This window comes from Sebastes fasciatus, chromosome 17 (genome assembly GCF_043250625.1).
Source record: "Sebastes fasciatus isolate fSebFas1 chromosome 17, fSebFas1.pri, whole genome shotgun sequence".
In the NCBI taxonomy this organism is placed as follows: Eukaryota; Metazoa; Chordata; class Actinopteri; order Perciformes; family Sebastidae; genus Sebastes; species Sebastes fasciatus.
The window spans coordinates 18706081-18731985 of record NC_133811.1 but is presented as its reverse complement, the minus strand read 5'-3'; the positions used below and the strand labels follow the sequence as shown (position 1 = coordinate 18731985).

Below are 25905 nucleotides of genomic sequence, written 5' to 3'. Positions count from 1 at the left end.
TGCTGTTTATAGCTCTGTTAGTTAGCTCAGTGTTTACCTCATGCATCAACTCTGTAAACCGTAAACATACACTCTGTTTTACGTCTGTCTTTACAGATCCATCTGTGAGAAATGACCGACAGAATCATCCCAGAGGAGAGCAGACAGCTGTGGGCAGATGGCTCTGTTTACATGGAGATACAAAGCTAACCCGGTAGCATGTAGCTAACCCGTTAGCATGTAGCTACATGCTAACGGGTTAGCTACATGCTACCGCTATGACACGGTGTGTAAACACAGCGACCATCAGGGTGGAAAATAGAAGATGTGAAACAGTAGTCAGTTCATTATTTCTGCTAAAAGATAAATGTATGGAAGATCAGAGTAATGGTATATTATTTACAGTAGTAGCTGTCTCTGTGTTACCATGACTACAGACCACCGGAGCTTAGCTTACCATAGTTTACCAGAGCTTTCTCCTGTACCATGTTAACATAACTAACAGGTGGGATGATTACAAATGCTGTGAATAATTAATATTGTCATCTGTCTACTCAAATAAAGTTTGACTGTGAAACAGAAATGTGTTGTGTTGCTTACAAGTCACTATTTACTACCTGTACTCTGCTACATGCATGACATCAAATATATATAATATATAAATATCATCTGTTTAAACAGTGTAATTACATAAAGCCTTTGTGAAAGAACATGTTATATTTAGATGATGGGAGTACATGAAGCCTGTTCTGCTGGTTCTTGCAGACTAACTGTAGGGAGCTACTTTGCTCAAGTTCGGTTGAGGAGGAGAGACAGTGACGCGCTGTGGGGCGGGGTCAGCTACTGAAGGTTCTCTCTGGTTCGACCAGGAAACCCTCACGTGACTTGCATTCCCTAATGACGTCAAGATACAAGGAAAAAAGCAAAAAAAAATTCTGCACCCATTTCCGGACAAACGGAGGAGAAAAAGAGAGAGGATGGTCTTTTATGATACTATGGTGGCCTGTAGACACACTGGGGACAGATATTGATGTTTAAAAGACATGGAAAAGTGCATTTTGCATAATAGGTGACCTTTAAGCAAGGGGACAAAAGTCTTTAAGTGATCATCTTAAAGAAGAATCTTTTATTCAATCTTCAACAGCTATCTCCTTAAATGGTAATAAGTTGTCATTGTGTAAATGCTAGATCAGCAGGTGGCTGTTTTATTTAGGTTTTATCAAAATGTGCCTGCTAAATAAGATAATATGTGCGATACAATTAGTTTTATAAAAATATTTGAATTAGTTTGTCTTTCAAATGTGAACACGTGGATATTTGAGACCATGAATCATATGATTGTGGCCTCAACATTCTGCATAAATCATGCATGATTATTATTATTATGATACTAATAAGTCACCATACTGTGGATGTTAGTGAACTCATTAATAATCTTTGATGCCAGATGAGTTTTACATTATGCATAAGTAGAAATCTGACATGAGCAGTGGCATTCAATGATGCAGTTCAGACAGTCAGCGGCCCTGATACCTCACACAACGGGGAGAAAAGTTTGTATCGTTACATTTCAAATAACAAAACAATACTTCTTCATCAAAATATCTATAGGTACAAAGAATGAAAATAATAAGCCTGTCCTTATTTTTCTTCAATCTGAGTGCTTGCGAATAATTACAATGCAACAGAAAAAACATTAGCAAACCAAACATTTGATTCACCATTATTACCTTGATGAAAAGAACAATGCATATGAGAAAATGACACTTTTAGAACCTACTAACATTTAATCCTGCTTTACAGCCCTTTATGTGTAGAACTCTTGTGTGATCTTAGTATCAAATTATTCTGATGGCATACGTTTCTGTCTGTAGAAGATTAATAATTGAATCCTACACATAGGGACTTTAAGCTTCACAAAAATAAACTATATTATGAACAAACAGAAGATTCACGTTATGTGAGGAAAAGTCTCTGGACATCCCGGGAACATTTGACAGCACCCTGTTCAGCTGAACATATTTTGCGCTTATCAAAAAATCACAATACTTTAGAGGGTTTTCTGACAGCTTATTTGTTGATTCAGTGGTAAAAAAACAAAAACAACAACAACTAAAAGCTGGATTCTTTTGATTCCAACGACCCAGGCCTAATCCTGTATGCATCCAATTGTAAAGTGCAGTTTAAGTTCTTGATCCAGTGAAGAAATGGGCGAATGCGTTGCTTTTATCAATGTTTAAATGAAGACACTCAGCACACGTGGGTTGTGTGTGCGCTTTGCCTTTACCCTGTCAAGTATAAGAGAGTCTGCTTCTGCCTGAGGCAAGGCTATCTGACCCCTCTGCGCTGGACAACAATGGTCCCCGCCACAATGTCATACACAGTCCTGTTGTGCTGGAAGAAGAGGAGAGTGATGAAGACGGGAAAGAGGAAGGCGATGGAGAAGTTCTTATTAAGTGCCCGCACCGTAGAGCTGTTGAAGAGGAAAGAGAGACGAGACAAAACGAGATTGAGAATTCCCCCACAGATGGATACTTGAGACCACTAGAGACAATTGGTTTGTGATTTAGACGCAATCATAGAGTCCGACATGGACAATCAAATCCAAAAGTAATTGAGTCCAGTATGTGATCACTCACGCAGAGAGGGAAACATTAGATGCTGGGACTACAAGGACTCGGTTGGGTCGGACCAGAGTGGACGTGTCGCACGTCACCACCCGCAGGCCGAGCAGGAACTTCCCTGGCGTGGCACCACCAGCACCCCAAATACAGATAGTCTGATGGGACAAGAAGGACAAAATTTACACATTTTATCACTGAATGCAATTGAATTTTTCCTAATGGGAGATGCATTGTTAATATAGCTGTGGGCTCCTGACCATGCTAATAAAATGCACTATACAAAAGTTATGAGCAGGGGCCAGTTTAAAGGTCCCATATTATAAAAAATTGAAATCTTCATGTTTCTTTATTATAAAGCAGGTTTAAGTTCTTTATAAATACTGTGAAAGTATCGAAACACTCAATCCACAGGGAAATACACACAGCCCGTATTCAGAAACTCTGCATTTGAAACAAGCTGTCAGGATTTCTGCCCATTCGTGATGTCACGAATATACAATATTTAGACCATTACACAGTTTTAAATGTAAACATTCTAAATGTGTCCCAGTTTATTTCCTGGTTGCAGTGTATGTGAATGAAATCAGCTGACAGGAAGTACAAATGGACCCAAGCTGTTGCCTAGCAACGCAATTCTGTTGCAATTCTGTTGCAATTCTGTTGCAATTCTGTTGCAATTCTGTCACAATGCGCTAAAACGGAGCGTTTCAGACAGAGAGTAAATACAGGCATATTCAGGCTGACAGTATGAGGAAAATAAAGTTTTTTTTTAACATTACAGCATGTAAACATGTTCTAGCAGAAACACAAAATACAAGTATGAACCTGAAAATGAGCATAATATGGGACCTTTAAGACTAGTCTTGGCCTATTTCGACTGTTACCCATTACTTTTAGCTAACTATTTCAAACGTTTACCCATTACTTTTAACTCAATATTAACTAACTATTTCAACTTTTTATCCATTACTTTTAGCTAACTATTTAAGCTGTTTATCCATTGCTTTTTTTAGATTGTAGTACCATATTCTTGAATTGTTTCTGAACATCTTTAACAGTTCTAGTGACCGTTGGATTTAAGCTGTTTATCTTTTCTGTTATTTTCTGTATTTTTAATGCATTGCACGACAGGCTATCTAAGTCTGTCTTAACATAAGTCACTCATATGGAAGCTTTATGCAACAGGTGCATTTAAGTGTCTCTAGTAAGTCTGTATATTTAAGACAAAGACTAGGTCTATTTTTATGCAACTGGCCCCTGAACTTATTAATGATACAATGCTGCACGAGTAAAAAGGTGAGAAATACATTTTCAGGTTTACACAAACAAGCCTCAAACGCTTAGAAGGAAGGAAACCTGTCAGATGGCATTTGTCTGAGCAGAGGTGCCTGAGTGTCCCAAGGCTGGCTCCCACCTGGGAAAACAAGCCACTGACGCAGACGTTGAACAAGAGACGCCATACATGACTTCATCTCAGGCAACTATGAATGCAACGTTGCATCACTGTCCTCTGTGGGAGGTAATGTTGTGTTGTAGAGGAACTCTGACTGTGCCTGACTCTTCTCATTAAGGAAGAACATGTGTGACAACAGCATTAAAGAGTTACTCCACCCACACTATGCACTCACATTTCCTCCCTGTAGACTTGGAAGATGTTACTGTAAATGTACACATGGATCAATGAGATATTAATTTGGGGCAGTATATCAATATTTATCACAATTTTGCTATCTAAATGAATACAAAACCATTGCTAGCCTGCTAAAAATGGCCATGTATTCCCAGCTAATTAACATGAACTACACAAATTGACGTGTGATTTTTCAATAGCTACCGTCTACATCACCTCTGTCGAGACAAAATATGACTCACCTCGTAGATGCACACTAGCACCCTGTAGACCAGAGCTACAGCCATCATCTTCTGCAAGTCCTCCATGGACGTGTTCTCATCTATCTCCTCCACAATGAAGTGGGTGATGAATTTGGCAATGTCCCTTTAAAGAGGAGAGACAGTATACGCCTGTGTGAGGAGGATGGATCTGGAGTATGTTGAAACAGCTTGACATTAAAAGCAATGATGCAAACTATTTTGCATGCCAATTCTTTATTTTTGCATAACTGGCCCAACAGCTTGGGCTGCTTTTTTATGTCATTTTATTTGGAAAGATCCCCCTGAATAGTGTTTTCATAGTTTCACTCACTTCATACCACTCAGATGCATGATCCACAGCACGATGGTGGCCTTTACGCAAAACAGGATAAAGAAGTCCACTGTCTCAGCTAGGAACCTCTGGAGAGGAGAGGGGATAGTGTACTCCCGTCCTGTATGAAGCAGATTAGATAAGATAAGATAAGATAAGATATACTTTCATTGTCCCCGTGGGGAAATTTCCGTCCTACTGCAGTTACAAACACTAAATTAAAACAGCATCAACAACAATAATAATAAACGATTCCACACAAGATAGGGAAACAGTTCCACAGAAACAGATGTTTCAACACATACACAGACCACGTACATAATGGCACATACTATCACACACACACACCATGGCAGGTATTGCACCCAGGTAGTGCACTGCACCGTCCACCGTCTTGCCCATATTGCACAGACAATAGCCCAATATTACACAGATGCAACATATTGTATTGTCTCTATTTAACACTACTACTGTCGCCAGGGTCAGCGCCAGAGTATTAGAATTTTATTACATATAACTGCGAGCGTCAATGCCTGTGCTGAAAGTGTCAGTAATCAAGTTAATATTTCCATTTACATCCAGGACAACTGACCCGGTTTTCTCGGCTCATTTTATCTAAACTAATCAGCCGTTCCTCTCAATATGAGTGACAGGAAAAAATAGGAACCGTGTATCCGATAGAAGTTCAGACAAAACGTTGCGCCGTGTTGTGCAGCGCCGTGTTGTGCAGCGCCGTGTTGCTCGCGGCCAGTTAGGACACTCCCATAAAAAACAATGTAATTAAGCCCAAGTACATGTCCTAGTTGTTTCCTAAATGCAAAACTATCCCTGTTTTGTGCTTTATTTTGCATTGCAGTGTTAAGTCCTTCCATTACCAAACTGTATGACTTAATTTTACTTATAGCTTAGCTGTTATTTCAGTTTAGCTTTTTGTCAGGAGAGAATTCAGCCGAGGGGGCACAGTGACCTTTCTGGACAGACCCTGACCCCCAAGGCCCGTCCCTAACGCCGACGCTGACTGTCGCACTGTCCCTATTTAACATATTGCACCTATTAAAAGACAAAGACAAGACAAAAAACAGATTAAAAGACAAGTGTACTGAGAATACTTTTTTTTCCCCAAATGGGACCTGTCTAATTTATACACTCAAATAAATTACAATGACTAGCTGTAGGTCTACTGGACTAAAGGTTAAGAGCACTGAGAAAGACATGGGAATGACTCTAAGCATATAAGCTTGTTTCAACAGAGCAATACACTTAAGCCTTCTTCCCATCAGACCCATGACCTGGCTTATGCAAAGGAAAGCCAGGTTTATTGCCAGGTTTAAGAGGTATACACTAGGAATTTGCTTTGGTTTTGTTGGTGCAAGTTAAGCAGTATAATAACAAAAGAATAGATTAAAATCTTTAGAATCAAATAAATTTAAATTCTACCAATATACAATATACAAAATAAGCTATAAACAAAAATAAACATGATATAAACAGATTCGACCGGGTGCCGGTGTCTATCTCCTACCGAGGTCGGAGACCATAACGTTTCTCTTCCTGCTTCAGCCCCGGCACCGACCCGCTTTTCCTGCTTCAGCCCGGGAGGCTGAAGCAGGAAAAGCCAGCACTAGGATCAGCAGTGATTCATGGAGAGACCTTCGTCTGGTCATCTAACATTACTGCCAAGCAGGTGAAATATAGAGTGATATTGTGGTTTTAGCTGACGTGTGTCGCCTCACTGTTTTGAGCGATGCTCGTTCATGTCTATTTAGAGCGAGCAAGCGCGAGCCAGACTCTGACTTTGGTTGACTTAACGGCCACAGGTGTCACTGTTAAGCATTTCTGAAAGTTACAAATAGACCCTTTAACTCTGCTTATTTAATGGTGCAGTAATATTGTTATATGGGGGTTATATGTACAAAATCCATAAATAATTATTTATTGGATTTTGTACAGAATACCAATAAAAAGAAATTGAGCAAAAAAAAGGATTACTGCAGGCTGAACAGGATTTGTGCATGAGGTAGGCCTTTCACTACTACTACTACTACTATTACTACTACTACTACAGCAGCTCACACTGTCAGACTGATCCATACCTGCCTGAGGTGGATTCCCATTCTGCTGCTGCTGCTGCTGCTGGGCTGACCGGCTGGCATCAGTAGCTGAGGTCTGGGCAGCACCTAGATGCGGGTAGGAGGCAGGGTAGCTGGGGGGATAGGGGTAACTGTACCGGTTTAAGGTGTCAAAAGCCGGCTGCCCAACACCGGAGCTCGATGCAGGTGTACCAGGTGTGTGAACACTTGGAGGAAACCACGGAGGAGAGAAAGGTAAAGCTGATAGAGCCACCCAGCTCTGCCAGCTGGCATAGCCACAGTAATACTGCCACATCCACTGCTGCAACTCTGCGCAGTACTCCGTCGTTGCGGTGGTCTGAGGCCGCTCTGACTCACTTTCAGAGCCGTCACGGCGGCTGTCACTCGTCGGAGTCGCAAACATGTCTGTCATATTCACAGTATTGTCTAATTTGACAAGTAAAATCCTCTTTAAGGCGTCTTTTACGCCGTTAGGTAAGAAGATCTCATTAGCTCCCTGCTGCCTGGATACACAACAGAGCTAAGCTACGTGTGGTTGTAAATGCAGGGGATTTCCGGTAGATATTACTTGCCATGTTGGTATTATTGTTGAATATTTTGGTCACTTAAATTAAACAATAATGTGTAACTTATAATTACAATGTCTATTTTATTTGTGCAGCAGATTTCAGAGAAATACCATCATGTTGTGGAAATGGCTAATAATGACGCCCCCCCTCCCTTTCTGTCATTAATGGTTTGATCCATTTAAAGGAGCCTCCTGTGTATTTTCAAGATTCAAGATGTATATTAGAAATGATGTATGTAAATGTATATTCTAATGATGAATAAAATGATGTATGTTAACGTATATGATAAATATAGGAATAATTTACAATAAAAATGGCCCACTGTTAAGGAGTTTAGGTAAAATATTTCTAAAATAAATTATTTTATATTATATTTGGTTCAAGATTCGAGATTCAAGATTCAAGATGTTTATTGTCACGCAGGTATTGCAGGTACAATCGTGTGAAATACTTTTTGCTGGGAAGCTCCATTAAAATAATAAGTTATATTACAATTATAAAAGGAAATACTTTGTACAAGGACATATTAATAACATATACAGGCATATTAAGAACATATACATTAAGAACATGTACATATTGTATATGTAGAACAGGCATATTAAAAACATATACATTAAGAACATATACATACTGTATATGTAGAACAGGCATATTAAGAACATACAAGCATATTAAGAACATATACATTAAGAACATGTGTTCTTAATGTATATGTTCTTAATATGCCTGTATATGTTATTAATATGTCCTTGTACAAAGTATTTCCTTTTATAATTGTAATGTAAATGTAATATAACTTATTATTTTAATGGAGCTCCCAGCAAAAAGTATTTCACACGTTTGTACCTGCATAACCGGCGTGACAATAAACATCTTGAATCTTGAATCTTGAATCTAAGAACATATACACTAAGAACATATAGAGTATATACAGTATAAGATATATTTTTGTGTGAGAAGGTGTTGTATGAATTATCTTTTTGAAAGTCTGATGGCCTGGAGGAAAAAACTGTTCCTCAGTCTGCTGGTGAGAATCCTGGGGGTCCTGTATCTTCTACCAGAGGGCAGGAGGGAGAACAGGCTGTTGTTTATTATTACTATTTTATTTTCCTAACAGCTCCATCATTAGAAATAACTTGTGAGAAATGTGAGCATTTGAAGAGCTTTTATTGACCTCTTCATGTTAGTCCAAATATATACTCTATATAACCGATATGTCCACTCATTTCAGCGTGACCAGCATGTCTCTTGTCAGATATAATTTAAAGGTCCCATATTGTAAAAAAGTGAGATTTTCATGTCTTTTATATTATAAAGCAGGTTTAAATGCTATATAAATACTGTTAAACTATCAAAACACTCACTATGTGGAGAAATACACACAGTATTCAGAAATTGTGCGTTTGAAACAAGCCGTTAGGATATCTGTCCATTTGTGATGTCACAAATATACTTAGATTAGACTTAATATTTAGATCATCAGACGGTTTTAAACATAAACATTCTAAATGTGTCCCAGTTTATTTCCTGTTGCAGTATATGTAAATAACATCAGCTGACAGGAAGTAAAGATGGACCCAAACTGTTGCCTAGCAATGCAATTCCGTTGAAATGCACTGAAATGGAGCTTTTAAGATAGACAGTAAATACAGGTATATTCAGGCAGTATGAGGAAAATAAAGTTGTTTTTTTTAACACTACAGCATGTAAACATGTTGTAGTAGAAAAACAAAATACAAGTATGAACTGGTAAATGAGTACGATATGGGACCTTTAATACTTTGAATGTGCCATACACAGACAGAGACAGAAACATAACAGCTGACAGGGATTGACCAGGTTCAGCTGGTTTTACATGGGAACAGTTTCATATATATATATATATTTGCCCTGACTAAGGCTAATATCACAGTGTTGTGTTTGTTATTTATAAAGCTGAAGTAAACATGAAGGAAATTCAACATGTGACACTTTATAAGGTCAATAACAGTAACCCTTTAGTGTAGCTATGAACCAAGCAACTTCCTTTTTTATTCCTTATTACAGTGAATTACAGCTATACTGCCGTATAATGATAGATGTCCTTCCTCTTGGTCCTAACTCAAAGAGCACAACCTTTCAGTTGCACCACAAGAGAGCAGCAGAGGCCAGCTGATACAAAGTAAACACATAATACAACCATCAGAATAGTGTATGTTATTTATATTAATGATATATGAGTTTTATATTATAGACTATATTATAATCTATATTATATTATTATACAACGGTATAATCACAAATGGGAAAACGTTTTCAAGCTGCATTTTTTTCTCTTGCTTTACTTAGGTCACGCAATTAATTTGTTTTTTATGCACATGCAGTTTTTGCAGTTTTTGACCATTTAGATGTACATCCCAGGGGTGGGAGGTGGGAGTTTGGGCTTGCAGCCACATTTAGGGATCTCAAACGTCTGAGTTCAGTGACAGATCAGTAGTCTGCCAGACAGGTCATCCGGGTCAAACACTCAAAACTACCTAAAAGCTGCTTTGGTTCAAAAGACCTGCTGGCCAATCAGCTGATGAAAAGCTATGTCTGCTCTCCCGCTCTCTCTCTCTCTCTCTCTCTCTCTCACACACACACACACGCACACGCACACACACACACACACACACACACACACACACACACACACACACACACACACACACACACACACACACACACACACACACACACACACACCATCTCTCTCTGTTTCTTTATGCCCCACCTCTTTCCTTATGTACTCAGAAATGCAGGAGCTGCTCACTCAGGTCTCCCACTCTTTCCTCCACTTCATCTCCCTGTGTCTTTCTTTGTCTCACCCTTTTCTCTCCTCTTACTCCCCCCTCCTCTCTGATTACTAAAGGGGGTTTGGGGTGGTGGGTTGTATTTGCTGACTGGGCTGGCCTGGCTCTGTGGGTTAGGTTTTAGGTCTGCCGGTCCTAAATGATTGTGCCGGGCCCAGTGAATGGAGCCAGTGAGGCGGACTCCAATCCGACCCCAATGAACGTTATCCCTGTCGACAGAGGCCATACGATGACTGTGCCCAAAAGTAATCAGGCCCAAATAAAAGCTGCGTCCGGCAAACGCTGACCCCTATAGAACCCAACAACCTGGTGGGATTACTGCTGCGGAGGTGTGTGTGTGTGTGTGTTTGTCTGTGGGTGTGTGTGCTGGGAAAGGGGTGTGTTTGGTGTAGCTGGTGTACTGTACTTGTAGCAGGTGGGCAACACTGAGTACATTCACGCAAGTACTGCAGCATAGTTTTACAGTAACAGTCAGTATTTTTATTTTGTGAGATTCATCACTTTTGCTTATGGCTATGGGAACTTTGTAGCATACGTTGTCACCACCTTCAACCTTTAAATAATCTATACTTTCTGTATTGTGGCAGGACAAATGATGACAGCAGTAACAAAACAACTGTTGAATTTAATTGTTGCTCCTACATCTCTGTTATTACCCTTTGAAAAATATCTTGACCGTTGTTACGAAATAAAGTTTGCAACAAATAAAAGCAATAGTAGGCAAATATTACAAATCGTCATGAGATAAGGGGAACTTTTGCAAATATTGCTGCCACATAAATGGACCTTGCAGTGTGTACCTTATTGACTGAAATAGTAACTAATCTAATCTGCCTTTACTCTTTTGAGTCAACACAGGTGAATAGTACAGTGAGTACAGCAATATGAGTAAAGAAGTGCCTTTTTTTTAAACATTTGAAACCAGTATATGTTTGCCCTAATGGGACACTTTTGTGCTTCATATTTAAGTGGCACTTTAGGCCACACGCTCCTCTGGTGGGGTCAAGTTTACTGTAGAGGCACAATAATGGCACGCGGCATCTGTAGCAGCTTCGTGATGGGACATTTGCATGCTTAATTTTCCCTTAATGTCACAAGGAAAATGTTTCTTTATACCATGGCTGCACCCTAATTGCTTTGCTGATGCACACTAGTACAGCACTCACTGAAGACATTCAATGTATTTGATCTTTGCCCTTGCCCCTTACAAAGTCTGTGCACGGAGTGAGACAGACATGGTTCACACAGTTCATACAGTTCTTGTGGAAAAAGCTTGCTGTGTCTGTACAGGATGTGTACCATGCTTCTAGACATACACCGAGGGAACAAGGTCAGGAAAATAATTGCTCAGAAAAGCACTTTATGAACTCAATTTTCTGTGTATTTGGACTTAATGTTTTTTTTTTCGCCCCCCAAGATCTAGTTATTATTCTCTCTTCGTTGTGTCCTTGAATGAAAAAAATGTTTTTCTTATTATAAGGGTTGCAGTAGATGAGCACAGGTATCTGTTGACCTTCTCTCCCTGTGGGATATTTCAAATGCAAAAGGGAGGCTAGCAGACATGAACTCTATTACTGTAAGGGCATTCAATCAAGTAAATACTTATCTTTTGCTGAAGGAATGGTTCGACATTTTAAAAAAGCTTTGCTTTCTTGCTGAGCGTTAAATCTGAGGATCAATACCGCTCTCTTGTCTGTACACTGAATACTTTAGGCTATGTGGCTTAGCTTGGCTTAGCATAGAAACAGGGGGAAACAGCTCCGCTAGCAATTTCACGGTAACGGCAGGACTCCAGGAATTTTGTATGCTAGCTGTTTTCACCTGTTTCAAGTCTTTATGCTAAGCTAAGCAAAGCTAAGCTAAGCAGCTTCTGGCTTTAGCTTTATATTTGATAGACACACATGAGAGTGGTATCGATCTGCTCATGTAACTCTCCGCAAGAAAGCAAATAAGCAAAAATGTCAAACAAATCCTTTATCAATATAGGTGGGTTTGTAGTAAATGCTTTAATAGTTAAAGGTGCAGTGTGTAGGATTTGGTGGCATCTAGTGGTGTGGTTGCAGATTGCAACCAACTAAGTACCCCTCCACTCACCCCTCCCTTTACAAGACTGCGGTAACGTGAGCAGCAGAGTGCACAACTGTGGTAGCGCCGTTCGCCTTGCTCAGAGGTCACCCTTACCATAATAACACTACTTTAGGAGCAACGGAAGTCAGACGGCGGCTGGCGATACCACGGTTTTGCACTCTGCGGCTCACGTTATCGCAGGTGGCTTTCAGGTAATGTAAAAACGTGAAAGGTTCTCTCTAGAGCCAGTGTTTGGTTTGTCCGTTCTTGGCTACTGTAGAAACATGGCGGAGCAACATGGCGGACTCCGTGAGGAGCATGCGCTCCCTATGTAGATATGAAGGGCTCATTCTAAGCTAACAAAAAACACAATGATGATGATGAACGATTCTTAGTTTCAGGTGATTATACACTAATGAAAACATAGTTTTGAATTATATTCCATTTCTGTTAATAGATCCCCTGAAATGTTACACACTGTTCCTTTAAAATCTTTAGCAAATCTAGCAAATCATTGCCGTCAGCACCCTGATAACTTCACAGAAAGAAAACAACACTAAAATAATTTAGGGAGAGAGTTTAGGAAAGAGTATTTTAATTTTCCGATTTGACTAAACTGTCTTGACTTGCATCATACAACTATTTGACCTACATAGGGAATCATACATTAAGTAGCATTTGCCTTTTAGCAGGCTTACTATCAGTGCTGACTATTAACAGCGGGTAAATTGTGGAATTTAGCCAGTTTACATAAAGCTTCCATAGATAACGGCATAGCGGTGATTTGTAGCTCTCTACAAAAAGCAAAGACTCTTGGATGTTCAAATTCATCATTCAGATAAGTCTGTCAGAAAGCCTAGTGGGAAATATTCCCCTCTTGTTCGTGTGGGAACTCATGATTTATGTTCCTGCAGATCTGTCTTTATTCAACACTCATGCGGTGTCCGTACTGGCATGTTGCCTTGTACAACCACACACTGGCTTAGCCCAGTCACAACGAGCCCAGTGGGTCGCAGGTTAAAGGAATGAACAAAGCGTCGGTCGGCCGTCCAGAGAATGTGGGGAAAGGGGTCACTCACGTCCTGTTTGAAGAGAGAGCGGGGAGCTGTCATGTGATTTATGTATGTAGCACTCAGACTGTTTAGGTGATGGTGTAAATCCATCAGCAGGCTAGAACACGCTATAACGAGAGCAACAGGGCAATAAATTGTGATTTAGAATTTCATGTTTCAAGTAGTTCAGTCTCAGATAGGATTCATCTCTTTAATTCACTGATTTCATGCAGGGATCAAAGAGTATATAATGTTTACACAGTTGTCTCTTTACTGTGATTTACACTTGAAAATACAAGACTGGAGCAAAGCACTGAGAGACAAAAACATTTGCTGAGACAACAGAGGGAAGTCCTCGCTACCTTTGGCCCAGACAGGAGAAAAATCTCTCTGAGATTTTGTTACTTTGTCTTCTATGTGTACCAGTGAGAACCAATTAAGTGAATTATGTCTGCTTCCCTGGAGCCCTGACAGGAACACCCAAGGGGCGAGTACAACTGCTCTCCCACCGGCTTCCAGCTTCAAACAAATTCCCCTCATCCCCCTCATTGCCTCCTCATCCTTCACCTAATTCTCTATATTTCCTGCTGCTTCAACGTCTCAGCACATGCTCAACTTTCCCCTGCTGGTACACTGTGGTGAGGAGGTGAGAGGTTTGTCCAGGTAACAGCAACAACCAAATGACATTGTGTCATGTGAAAGCTCATAATGACAAACCCACAGAGAATCATTACCCGACTCTGCAGTTCCACTCGGCTCTACGGGGCGTTTTAGCGTCTTTCAGCTCATTGTTTTGGTTTTAAAGTAATGCACCGTAATTTGTATAGGTCTATATCCCACAAAATTAATAAGTATGTGATCCATGTAATCGTGAACCAGGAAAGTGGATCAAAAAACACCGGACTTTTGCCCAGGAGACCGGTGTTTGTACCCCGTGTGAAACCAGATTTGTCACATAACTTCCATACTTAAGTTACATTACTTCCTGAGTTATTTTAACCCCAACCACGATCTTTTCCTAAACCTATCTAAGTAGTTTTGTTGCCTAAACCTAACCAAGTTGTTTCCTGTGAAGGCGGACGTTTATTTTTAAAAGACTGGAGCGAAAAATGGACACATGTAACACGTGTTGCTGTACATTCGTAGGACACATGAAATGAGGAATAACTTTTTGTAAGATATCATACGGAATTAGTTGTTCTACTAATTGTTAATTTCAAGACCATTTCCACCAGTCCAACGGAACATATCATGTAAGTTCTTCTTTCTGCTGCTTCTACTGCTCCGTCCAAAGCACTTAAAAAAACATTTTTCTACATGCTCTGCAGTCCGAAAGATGAGTTATTTCTGATGTCTACAATCAGTGCGATCCATTTTCACCAGCACCATCTCCTATTTCACTACACTGGTGTCAGGTTCTTGACTTTTAGTCACAAGCTCCACTTTCCCTTCTGCTTTTTCCCCATCAAAAACTGCCTGACAAGACAAAGATCTAACCAAAGAGTTGATCCACAGAGGGTGCTTGTTTGTTTAACGTGCAGCTGTGCGTTGTCGGGAAGGCAGCTGAGCTCTTTCTCTGTGAGTTTCACACGGGCGTCTACTCAAGCAGCTGTAAACCCATAGACCTCAGATTTATGGTTATATAGTTAATAAAGAAAAGCAGTCCTGTCCTACAAATTCATTACCAAATAGCTTTGGCTGCTCTTATGGGAGTGCTGTTACTGTGCACTGACAAAGTGTGTGACTATCCATTGATTGGCACCTTGGCAATAGACGTGACAGTAAACCTATAAAAAGAAAACTTTGTGGTGGTTTAATAAATTTCAGCTGAGAGATTTATTTTGCTGAAAAGCCTGTTTACAAACCACTTGGAGAAAGGTCAGCTTTTGACTAATGGCTTCCGTTTTCCTCCCGCCTATCAGAGGCTGTGGTTATCTCTCCAGTGCATTGTGGGGAAGTGCCGGTTGCCTACAGCACGTCTCAAAGTGTCCATCAGGCCAACTTTCCTGATGGCCTATTGTCTTTTTTATAAAGGTTTCCTAAGTCAAGGCCAACCTGTCTGCGCTCAGTCTGTGACACAATGTAACCTAATTACTTAATGTATATAGCACTCAAACTTGATTATAGCCTCTATTTTTAGGCTACCATTCACCTTACACTGACACACAATGTCACATTGCCAGTTTTGTGGCTTAAGATGTCATATTTGGCTTCAAACTATTACAGTTCCTGTTTAAAACACGATCTCCGGTCTCTCTTTCTTTTTCCTTTTTTTTTCTTTATCCTTTATTTATCCAGGAAGGTCCCATTAAGAAACATGATCTCTTCTTCCAAGGATTCCTGGCCGGGACGGCAGCACATAAAAAACAATTTCACATGTTAGGACACAATATATAAAAGCAACTCAAGAGAAATAGTAACATGTTTCCTTCAGCGCAGTTGGTAAAATACCTTTAAATGTATTTAAAGAAGGGAGTACTTCTGAGGTAATAGTGATATTTTGCAACTCATTCCATGCCCAGGGTTCATCTGTTCTCGAATGTAAATTACTGTACTGAGCGGGTTATACCCAGCATGTCGTTTGGCAGTTTGAAACTTTGAGTTCGGCAGTTTGTCCGTTGCCATCTTGGTTTTTGCAACCAGAGGTGACACAAGAGGGTGGAGCTAAGAACAACCGAACGTTGAATAAAACATTTTTAGGTGACCAAAATGTTATAATTAACTTTCTTGAACTAAAAACACACATTGAAAAGGGTTAAAGTTGTAAGATGAAAACGCAGACATCTCCCAGACCGGACAACGCCGTGGTAGCGACCTGTCAATCAGAAGGTAGCCACGCCCTAAAGCATCCCCTGCTTTATGGTCTATTTGACTCTAAATGGAACCATAATTTACTAAATGAACATCATGCTGTATTGAAGAAGACTTGAAACTAGCGATTGAGACCATAAACTCATGTTTACAATGTTTACTGAGGTAATAAATTAAGTGAGAAGTAGGCTCATTTTCTCATAGACTTCTATACAATCAGACTTCTTTTTGCAACCAGAGGAGTCGCCCCCTGCTGGCTGTTAAAAAGAATGCAAGTTTAAAGCACTTCCTTATTGGCTTCACTTTTCAGACCCGGAGTTAGCTACTGGAAATGACAGACCTACTTTGCTGTGGTTGCTTTGACCCCTTTTAAACATTATACAGCCAATTTGAACTCTGAATAAATCAGATCAAGAAATGACAAACATATACCAGCTATACTGAACACAACGGGATAAATCTGAAGTACACAAGTATAAAGTCTGAGCTTGAGTCGGGCATGTTTCTCAACCTAACCTTCTCGGACTCTGTCTGCAGTTACATGGCTTGATAGACCATTGAACCCGGGGCAGACAAACAGCATAGTCTGACCTTTAAAATATCAACTCCATTCATCCATACCACCTGCAACAGAAGGTCATCTGAGTGTGTGTCTGTGTTCATAGTTATTACATAGAAACCACAACAAAGCATTACTTTATCCACCTAGATTCTTTGAAATCTTGCTCTCAGTCTGTTGTTTTGTCTGGCACGACAGTGCGAATGGGCCTTCCGGTGGGACAGTCAAATTTCAGATTGTAATGTCCTCCCCTGAACTCCCCAGCCTGGCTCTCTAATGGCTCATGGAAAACGGCCACATATGATCTTGACATCAAAGTTTCGAAACATCCCAAGACGATTTTCAAGGGTGAGGTTGATTTCGTTTGCTTTTCATGTTTTGATTTTAATGATAAGATGTACAAGTCCTGCAGATAACCATTTCAAGTAAGCTCGCATATCATATTTCAATGCATAAGCAAATTAGTTCTCTAATCTGCTACTTTGCTTAAGGCAGAAAATGCTTACATCTTACAATTTCACTGATTTGATTATGTAATAGTTTAGTGTATGAAGTAGTACCTAATAAACTAGTTTACTGAAGTAGTTTCGTTCACGCTCTTCATGCTGTGGCTCTGCATGTTGCAGAGCTCTTCCTGAGGGTTGAGCACAAAGGATGCTTGATGTGAACAATTAAAGACCATCTACAATATGTTACTTCCCATCTGGTTCACAGAAATACACGCAGACTGATTTCCAAGAACACCCCATTCTTCACTCACCCCATCGCCATCACCGTCACCCCCTCCAGATTACAGATCACATGTCCTGTCACACAGTAATCGTAGGAGGAGGAGGAGGAGTGGATGATTTGGTGGTGGATTCAGAGTAGAAAACTAACACTTTCTGGCTTTTTATTGCTTAGCAAAGCATTTCCTCATCTGCTTTTGAACAGAAAATTGACACGAGGACTAAAAAGAAGGCAGGTAAACATGGTTGTAGAAACAGTGCTGTGTTTTGACTGCAGTCTTACCCAGGGGAAAACATTTTGTTGGCTCCAGTTTGTATAGTCTCACTTTAAAGATTTCCACCATCCTTCCTCTGAGCTATACAATCACTCGTAGGTTCCAGGTTTAACTGTGACAGGAACTCCTGCTGGGATGACTAGAAAAACAGCGATTCTTTGTGGTGTGCTCAAACAATACAAATCGTATTTCCTCACATACAGTGGAGAGGCCTTTAGAAGTTATATTTTGAGCTGAATTTACACCCCTTCTACTACAAGTGAGAAAAGATGGAAAACACCCACTTTATTATTAGCAATAGCATTTGAGGTCGATTTAAGGACACTAACATTGTATTAAAGTTGCAGTGCATAGAATAGCTCAATAGGAACGCTCTCCCTGAAATGACCTGTGAATTGGCCAAAGTCTTTTGTCACAGGCTAGATTTTTTAAAGCCTGAAAACAGAGCCATGAGGAGGTGCAGAAGTCTAGTTTTCTCTCTGAACACTTGCATATCTGCTGAAAGGTTATTATGGAATTGTTGCCCAATGATGCCAAATATGTTCTGCCTACTGCAGGATTTAAGCCACAAGTTCAAACTGTCTCATTGTAGCTATATCAAGAATTACGACAAAGGTTACAAGCAAAAAAAATCCCAAAACACATGAATATGTCTCATACTAGTTGGCATTAGCTGAGCCTTTGACCTCTGACCTCTCTGCGTGGGAGGACAAGGAGAAAGAGAAGTGAAAATTTTTCCTTGTCGGTTCCAGTTTCTTGCGATTGACTTTAATGTTATAGAAACAAGTATGTATGTATGCAGAGGAAATGTCTAACTGTGCCTATTAGATGCAGAATTAAGCACCAAATGGCTTTTGATATGCGATAAATAAAGATAATTTAAAAGTTTTAGACAGCGCTCTACACTGCAATCTTTGATCCAAAACAGAGTCCCTTCCTGGAATGTCAGACATGTCTCTCTGAGTGTTTTGGGGAGATAATAGTACAGCCTGCCTCTGTGCGACCAGACAGGGCACAGCTTGCGTAACTTTCAGAGACTTGTTGATGAAATCAGAGTTAACTGGATTGCAAGGTCCTGTGGAAAGAAAGCTTGTTGCGCGGCAACCAGCCTCCCCTACAGTTCCGTGGGGCCTCAACTGACATAGTTCTGCCCAGCTGTTTAGTTGCCCTGGGAGACTGATCTTGGGTCGGCATAGGTGCCACAGGTCCTGTGGAGAGGATTGAGGTAAAACTGATGTGTGCGTTCAATGTTTTTGAGTGAATGTGGAGGCGTGTACTTCACAGCAAACCCTCCGAGATTCAGTATCTATGTGGGGGTTGACCTCAAGGTCGTCCAGCAGAAAGCTAACGGAAAAACACAAAGAGTAGGAGTGGGATTTTTGCTGTATTCATGTTTTTTTCTTTCTTGAATTTCCCTGAAACCAAAGTGGTTCAGACTCAACACATTTCTCCCCAATGAGAAAGCTGACGTCAAGTTGTTTGGTTTATTGTGTCATCGTTGTAACGCTGACATATTCAGTTACAGTCTTAACACTTTATAGTGGAGTTTGTGGCTGAAAAGGGGGTGCTTGTTTTTGGCTTTTAACATCTATTTTGATACGTAAAAATGTTTGAGAACAAGCAATTCTAGCAGGTTACCCGTCTTGATTTAGACTTTTTTTCTTGAATGTTAAAACTCCCCACCTTTCTACCTGCACCTCCTTAATTCAAACACAACAACAACACAGCTGAATTACAAAGTTGCCTCATCACTAAAGGAAATGATGTCTCACTAAAACTCTTATCTGTCTAATTCACTTAATTTCCTCAGATGTTGAAACATGTAGCCCTGTTTGTTCCTAACTTTCATGATTGTTTATGTTTCCTGTGATATTTGGTTCTCTGCTTTACAGATTAGATTGTTTTGACTGAGGATTTCCAGCCCTAGACACTGTGGTCTAGACATCATTCTCTCATCATGCCCCAGCTCAGCATCCTTGAATTAAAGAACGAGTGAGTGACCGCATTTAGCAAGTGTCTGGCCAGGGAAGCAGTTCCTCCTCAAGCCATGACAAATAAATAAATAAAAATGAATCATTCTTGAGTGAAATAATAGAAAGTCTGCTCAGATTTTATTACCAGAGCACATTTGGTTTTATGTATTTTGGTGGTGCAACATAAAGGAAAGTAAAATGAAGTCCCATGTCGTGTGTTGCATGAGAATGAAGGCTCATACATTGTGTGTCTTTAGCGCTGTTGATCCACTTAAACATGAAAGGTGTTTGTTTTTGAAAGAGTTTAAGTTAAGGACAGGCAGAGGACAAGCGGAGGAAGGGTGTCAACGCGGCAGCTCAAGTGCAGCTTTCCAGATGTTTTGCAAAGGATGTGAGATCATTCTTCTAAAGTCAAAGACAATCTTGACACAAAGTAACCCCAGTGTCAACAAGATACCTTTGTCTATCGGGAAAAAACACACACACACATATGCAGACAAACAAATCATCAGTTTACATCGTGTGAGTTACTTTCAACGAGATAACATGCCACAGTATATTGGTGTATTTTCTTGTACATGACATTAAAAGAAATGTCCTAACTTGAGGATGTTTATCCCTTTTCTTTTCTTTTGTCTTTCTCTGCCAGTTAACTCTCAGCAGGCTTCTCACTGTCATGCTCCTTCCTGAACGGTTTCCTACAGTAATTTGCACTCTGCAACCACTGTGCTGATGTGAGGTTTGCCTCCGTCAACTGTGGGCAGCAGAGGAAGATCAGGACCTTTCCTCTGCAGTGGAATACCTCCCTTTCTATCCTGTTTGGCCTGATGCTAACAGAGTATTATTCCACATGTTCACAGGGACTTTCTGTCTCATCTTCACTGTTCATATTTATGGTTGTATGTTTTTTTATACTGTCCAGCTCCTACCTATCAAATATTGAAGCTGCATCACTGAGGGCTACTTGCAGAAACCCTGACAAAAAGAAGAATACTTCAAGTTTAGGAAGTAAACTTAAGTATAGTTTAAGTATAATCCCAATTTATGTAATAAGTATACGAATAGATAGATAGGTAGATCGATAGATAGTAACTTTATTGATCCCGTCATGCTCCTTCCTGATGTACTAATAGTATACTTGTAAGTATACTACTTCATTACTTCTTGGGACTAAATTGGCCCACTTTTTACTTTATAAAAGTATGCTTTTAAGTATACTTTAAATGTAAGAGTAGTAAACTTTGAATACACAACTAGTTTACATCAAAGTTGTGTTTTGTACTGCAACTATAATATGAACTATACATCTATACAAGTGAACTTATAGTATACTGTTAGTTTACTAGTTATATACTTGTAGCCCATTTTTCTAGTTCATGAAAGTACACTTTAAAGTATACTCTTAGTAAACTAGTAGTTTAATAGTTTTTACTGCAAGTATACTTGTAAGTTTTCTTTAAGTGAACTTATAGTACATAGCCAAATATAGTTTTCTGTAAACGTTTCAGTATAAGCCAAGTATACTTGCAATTTTCTGTATTCTTGCCAAGTACATATAGACCTTTCTGTATACTTGTCGGTATACGCTAAGTACACCTAAGTATAATTTTGTTAAGTATATCTCTGATAAAGTAAACTGACAGCATACTCTCTTATTTTAAGTTTAAAAGAATTATACTAATAGCACACTTGAATAAACTTCTTTTTTGTAAGGGAAGCTCCACTTCCCCATTAATTCAGAAACCGTCAAATCAAGATGTCGGAGATAAAACAGGGAGTTGGAGATCTGCCTCGCTCCCCGCAGTTATCCAAACAAAGTGACGGAGATGCCTGCTGATCACAAGCACTGCACCTGTAAGTCAACCCATACCAGATGTGATCTTTTCTCTCCGGCTGTGAGAAAATGACCGGCTTTTAGAGTAGAGTACTTTTATAACGCACATACAGAATACCCAGCAGCACTGTGAACAAAATGCACACAGACGAGAGTAAAACAGGAGCTCTTCAGAGGAATTTGAACAAGGTTTAATAATGGATTGCACAGCATTCACAGGATTAGGGCTGTCCCGAATACTATTTTTTGGGCTTCGGAGCTTCGGTGAGAAATATTAGAAGGTATTCGAAGCTTCGGGGCAGCGCCGCAGCCGCACTACTGTACGCACCTCTACACATAACAAACAGCGATATCCGTCTGAGAATAATTAATAATAATTCATGTTGAATATGAATAATGTGTGGGATTACTCCTCATGTCAAGGGCTATTTTGGGATTTATACATTATTATTATTACATACTATTACTACTACTATATTTGGCCGAGGGTTAACAAATGGAGTTACCAAGTGTCCCCTCAGCCTTACCAAAAAGAAGTTTATTCATTGTGCTATAAGTATACTTCTTTTAAACTTAAAATCTACTTTGTTTACTTTTCATGTACTTATCAGAGATATACTTAACAAAAGTATACTTAAGTATAATTGGCTCATACTGACAAGTATACAGAAAAGTCTTAAGTACATTTAGCTTATAGGCCTACTACGTAATCTTTTGATTTAGATATACTTAAGAAAAGTATATTTAAGTATTCTTGAGTCGCAGACTCGAGTCTCAATCTCTGCTCAAAAGTGGGCCACAAGTATACTTGCAGTACAAAACCTATTAAACTAGTTTACTGAGAGTATACTTTAAAGTGTACTTTCATAAGCTAAAAAGTGAGCTACAAGTATGAAACTAGTAAACTATCAGTATACTTATAGTATAGTTGCGGTACAAAATAAAACATAGGTGTAAACTAGTTGTGTACTCAAAGTTTACTATTCTTAAAAGTATACTTTTATAAACTAAAAAGTGGGCCAATTTAGTCCGGAGAAGTATTAAAGTAGCACACTTACAAGTATACTACTAGTGCATTGATAGTATACTTACTACATAAAGTATACTTTATAAAATAAACTTGAAGTATACTACTTTTTCGTAAGGGCAGCTACAGTGAAATGTCCTTGAGGCATTAAAAACATGGCCAATGACACACTAATAGAGCTCTCCACTGGTGACCTTTGCTAGCCGTCCACTGGGATGCTCTCATCCACTTGGCATCCCCCCAAAAGTTCAACAACAGTGTGCCTTCCTCGACTAACTGCCGGTACCATTGTCCGAGCAGAGGGGAACAAGAGAGTTGGCCCACAGTTCCACCTGTTTCAGCTGTTTTGGCCATCAGGTCCAATCAGTGCTATCGTCTCCCTTTTCCTGTCATGGGAAAGTGACCGTCGGCTCTGGAACAATCCCCCCCCAGCCCACAAACACGCAAACTCTTGACCAGCAGCCAAAGGGTAGGGAAGACCCATAATGCTTTTAGTTTCTCCATGTACGCACAGCTGGCAGTACATGTGCGAAGGGAAATGTTCGACCTCCAAAAAAGGAAGAGGGGATACATTTCCTCTGTGACCTCTCTGCACGATGCTCTCGATACTTCTGAAAAGAGTTCACATTCCTCATGGGGACCCTGCCAGCACACATCATGGCTGACTTTTACTTCTTGACCTTTAAATAGGGAATATGTTTGGATTTTTACCAAAATAAAGAAGCATGAAAGGACGGTACAAGCTGGAAAAAGTAATCGCGTGTGGAATAATGATAGTAATATCCACCAAGCATGGGAATAAACCATTAAAGTCAGGAAGTCAGCTTGTCAGATTAGGTGGTATGTTCCCATTAGAGCATTCCTCAGCGTGCCCTAATGATTGGAACGCTTTCAAAAATGTCATGATTAAATTTGGACGTTACGCCATCCAAATAAACCAGCAATTAACATCTAATGAAATCACAGAGACGTCAAATTTGACAAATTTTCATTCACTTTTATTCAAATCACCACAACAATTCCAAATGAAACCAAATGTGTCATGTTGGAGAATAGAGGCACAGAAATTTAATTTTGGCAACACAGCGAAGATAAAGAAATAGGAAGAGCAGAACACGCCTTTACTTTAGTTTGGTATTACGCTCATTGAACTGAGCCTGTCATCCAGCAATGCATCCAACGGGTGTGCTGAGGGGAGCCCACATCACGCTTCCTTCACGTATGTCCTCACCGCGATCACGTCTCCCATTATGCATTTCTGTAGGGAATAAAGAAAGAGGGTGATCAGGTGCGGTCTGAGGATCAAACAAGGTGTTTGTGGAAGAATTTAGGCTGCAGCTATCTACCTCTATAACATGTGTATATCCACAGTTAGTCTTACGGTATATTCCTATCAGAGTGTCTGTGGTTCTCAAAAGTGTTTATGTAACTTTATCCTTTGTAATATATACAAAATAATGTATTAAAAGGCAATTGTACTACAGGAAATCCTAATATAAGGGGGGAGCAATGCAAATGTAATTGCATTGCTCCCCCCTTATATTAGGATTTCCTGTATATATATATATTATATTATATTAGTTTTTATCTAAATCTCTTGTGATATATAACTGCACTCTTCCAAGTCCACATAAGTATTTACTTTGTGTACTACAAAAAGTAAATACTTATATGGACTTGGAAGAGTGCATTTATATATCACAAGAGATTTAGATAATAAAAAAAAGAATATATTATATATGTATAATATTGTATAATATAATATATACTGTATGTATAATATAAAAATAAAATATATAAATAGTTAGCTAAATCTCTTGATATGTATAACTGAACTCTTCCAAGTCCATATAAGGAAATATTTTTTGTAGTATTTAGTTGCATGCATTGCTCCCCCCTTATATTAGGATTTCCTTTAGTACAATGACACTTTAATCCTAAAATACATGTTTGCTCTTATTCTCTCAAGTGCAATATGGGCACAAGAGTAGTGGTAATAACTGGCAATAAATTAATTAATTAATTAATTAATTAATATATATATATATATATATATATATATATATATATATATATATATTTACATTTGCATTGGCAGCCTATTTATTAAAACTTAATCAACTAATCAAATGTGAAAAAAATCTGTGATTTAAAAATAAAAATGGTAAAAAATGCAAGGATGCTCATGAGTGATGAAGTACTTTTACAGATCATTGCATGAACTAATTTAAGGCATTTTAAAGTTGCTAAATGGTTTAATTTCCCCCAAAAAAGTCATGATCTTACCGCTACTAATTTGCCATCTTCGATCTCCCTCTCGATATTCGTCTCTTTGCCATCCCAGCTCTGTTTCTGCACAAGCTTGCCGTTCTCCAGAGTCACCACGGTCTGCAGGGTCACACAACAGAAACAAGTCTTTATACCTCCAGCAGCAGAGACACAACAAGACTGGGATTAGAGTTTCTCAGAGATGCACCACACTAAACTAACTATAACTAACCCTGGTCTTCCTATCGTCTGCGGTCGTCTCCTCAAAGGGCTCGTTGAGCTTGAACTTGATCTCAGTAGTCTTGAAGGTGCTCTGAGACTTCAGGCATACAATCCCTTGATCGTCCACAGTCACTATCAAGTTGGGCTTGGTCCTGTTCCCAACCTGCCTGGTGGCAAATCCCACACCTGCACAGACCATCAAAATGCATTACATTTAACACAGTGAAAGCTTAGTTTTTTATGTGCAAAATACAACTTATTATAGACATGAAATCAATAGGCCAATTAACAAGTAACTATAGCAATCCTGATTGTCCATAAACTAGCTATAATAAACCCCCAATCTCTCCTACCAATTGCTTTCATGTAGTCATCAAAGTTGTCGCTGGTAATCATCTTCCACGTTCCAATAAATTTCTCAACCATGTTTGCAGTTTCTGTGATGAGATATCCTGATGAAACAACAAGCAGCTGGAGTGTGACTCTGGGTTCAACTCTCCTCCACTGTGGGAACACACTGCTTTTTAAAGGGGCAGCCTGACGTCAACTGTCTGGGTGACAACCAATCACAGCCTGCTACGTCATAATTGAAGTCCCGCATCCAGCTCCCCTCTAAGCTATAGCATGTATAACTAAATGGATTTTCTCATTAAAAAGGGGTGTTTAAAATCGATTTTTCCCAATCATATTCATGTGTTTTCTCTGTATATTCTGAGCTTTTTTTGTTTTGTTTATTTGTTTATTTATTTTGCACAATGTAAGACTATACAACATAACAAAAAAATAAAAA

General features: G+C 39.4%; 3 protein-coding genes and 1 long non-coding RNA gene across 4 annotated transcripts in view; 1 reads left to right on the top strand and 3 right to left on the bottom strand.

The window, feature by feature from the left end:
* The window catches only part of LOC141754250 (uncharacterized), a 164658-nt gene that overhangs the window by 90894 nt on the left and 47859 nt on the right, over positions 1-25905 (bottom strand). The window lies entirely within an intron of this gene.
* On the bottom strand, positions 1086-7429 carry fam8a1a (family with sequence similarity 8 member A1a). The gene is made up of 5 exons (XM_074613300.1): positions 6900-7429; positions 4807-4927; positions 4476-4599; positions 2619-2758; positions 1086-2452 (listed from the first exon to the last, which is right to left on the bottom strand). The coding sequence occupies exons 1-5, from the start codon at positions 7306-7308 to the stop codon at positions 2308-2310; spliced, it is 939 nt and encodes a 312-aa protein (XP_074469401.1). The 5' UTR covers positions 7309-7429; the 3' UTR covers positions 1086-2307.
* Positions 18878-20371, top strand: LOC141754522 (uncharacterized). The gene is made up of 3 exons (XR_012590671.1): positions 18878-19016; positions 19684-19783; positions 20066-20371. It is a non-coding gene; the product is annotated as an uncharacterized LOC141754522 (long non-coding RNA).
* Positions 23602-25626, bottom strand: fabp4a (fatty acid binding protein 4a). Its single transcript, XM_074613679.1, has 4 exons — positions 25469-25626; positions 25126-25301; positions 24912-25013; positions 23602-23883 (listed from the first exon to the last, which is right to left on the bottom strand). The coding sequence occupies exons 1-4, from the start codon at positions 25539-25541 to the stop codon at positions 23830-23832; spliced, it is 405 nt and encodes a 134-aa protein (XP_074469780.1). The 5' UTR covers positions 25542-25626; the 3' UTR covers positions 23602-23829.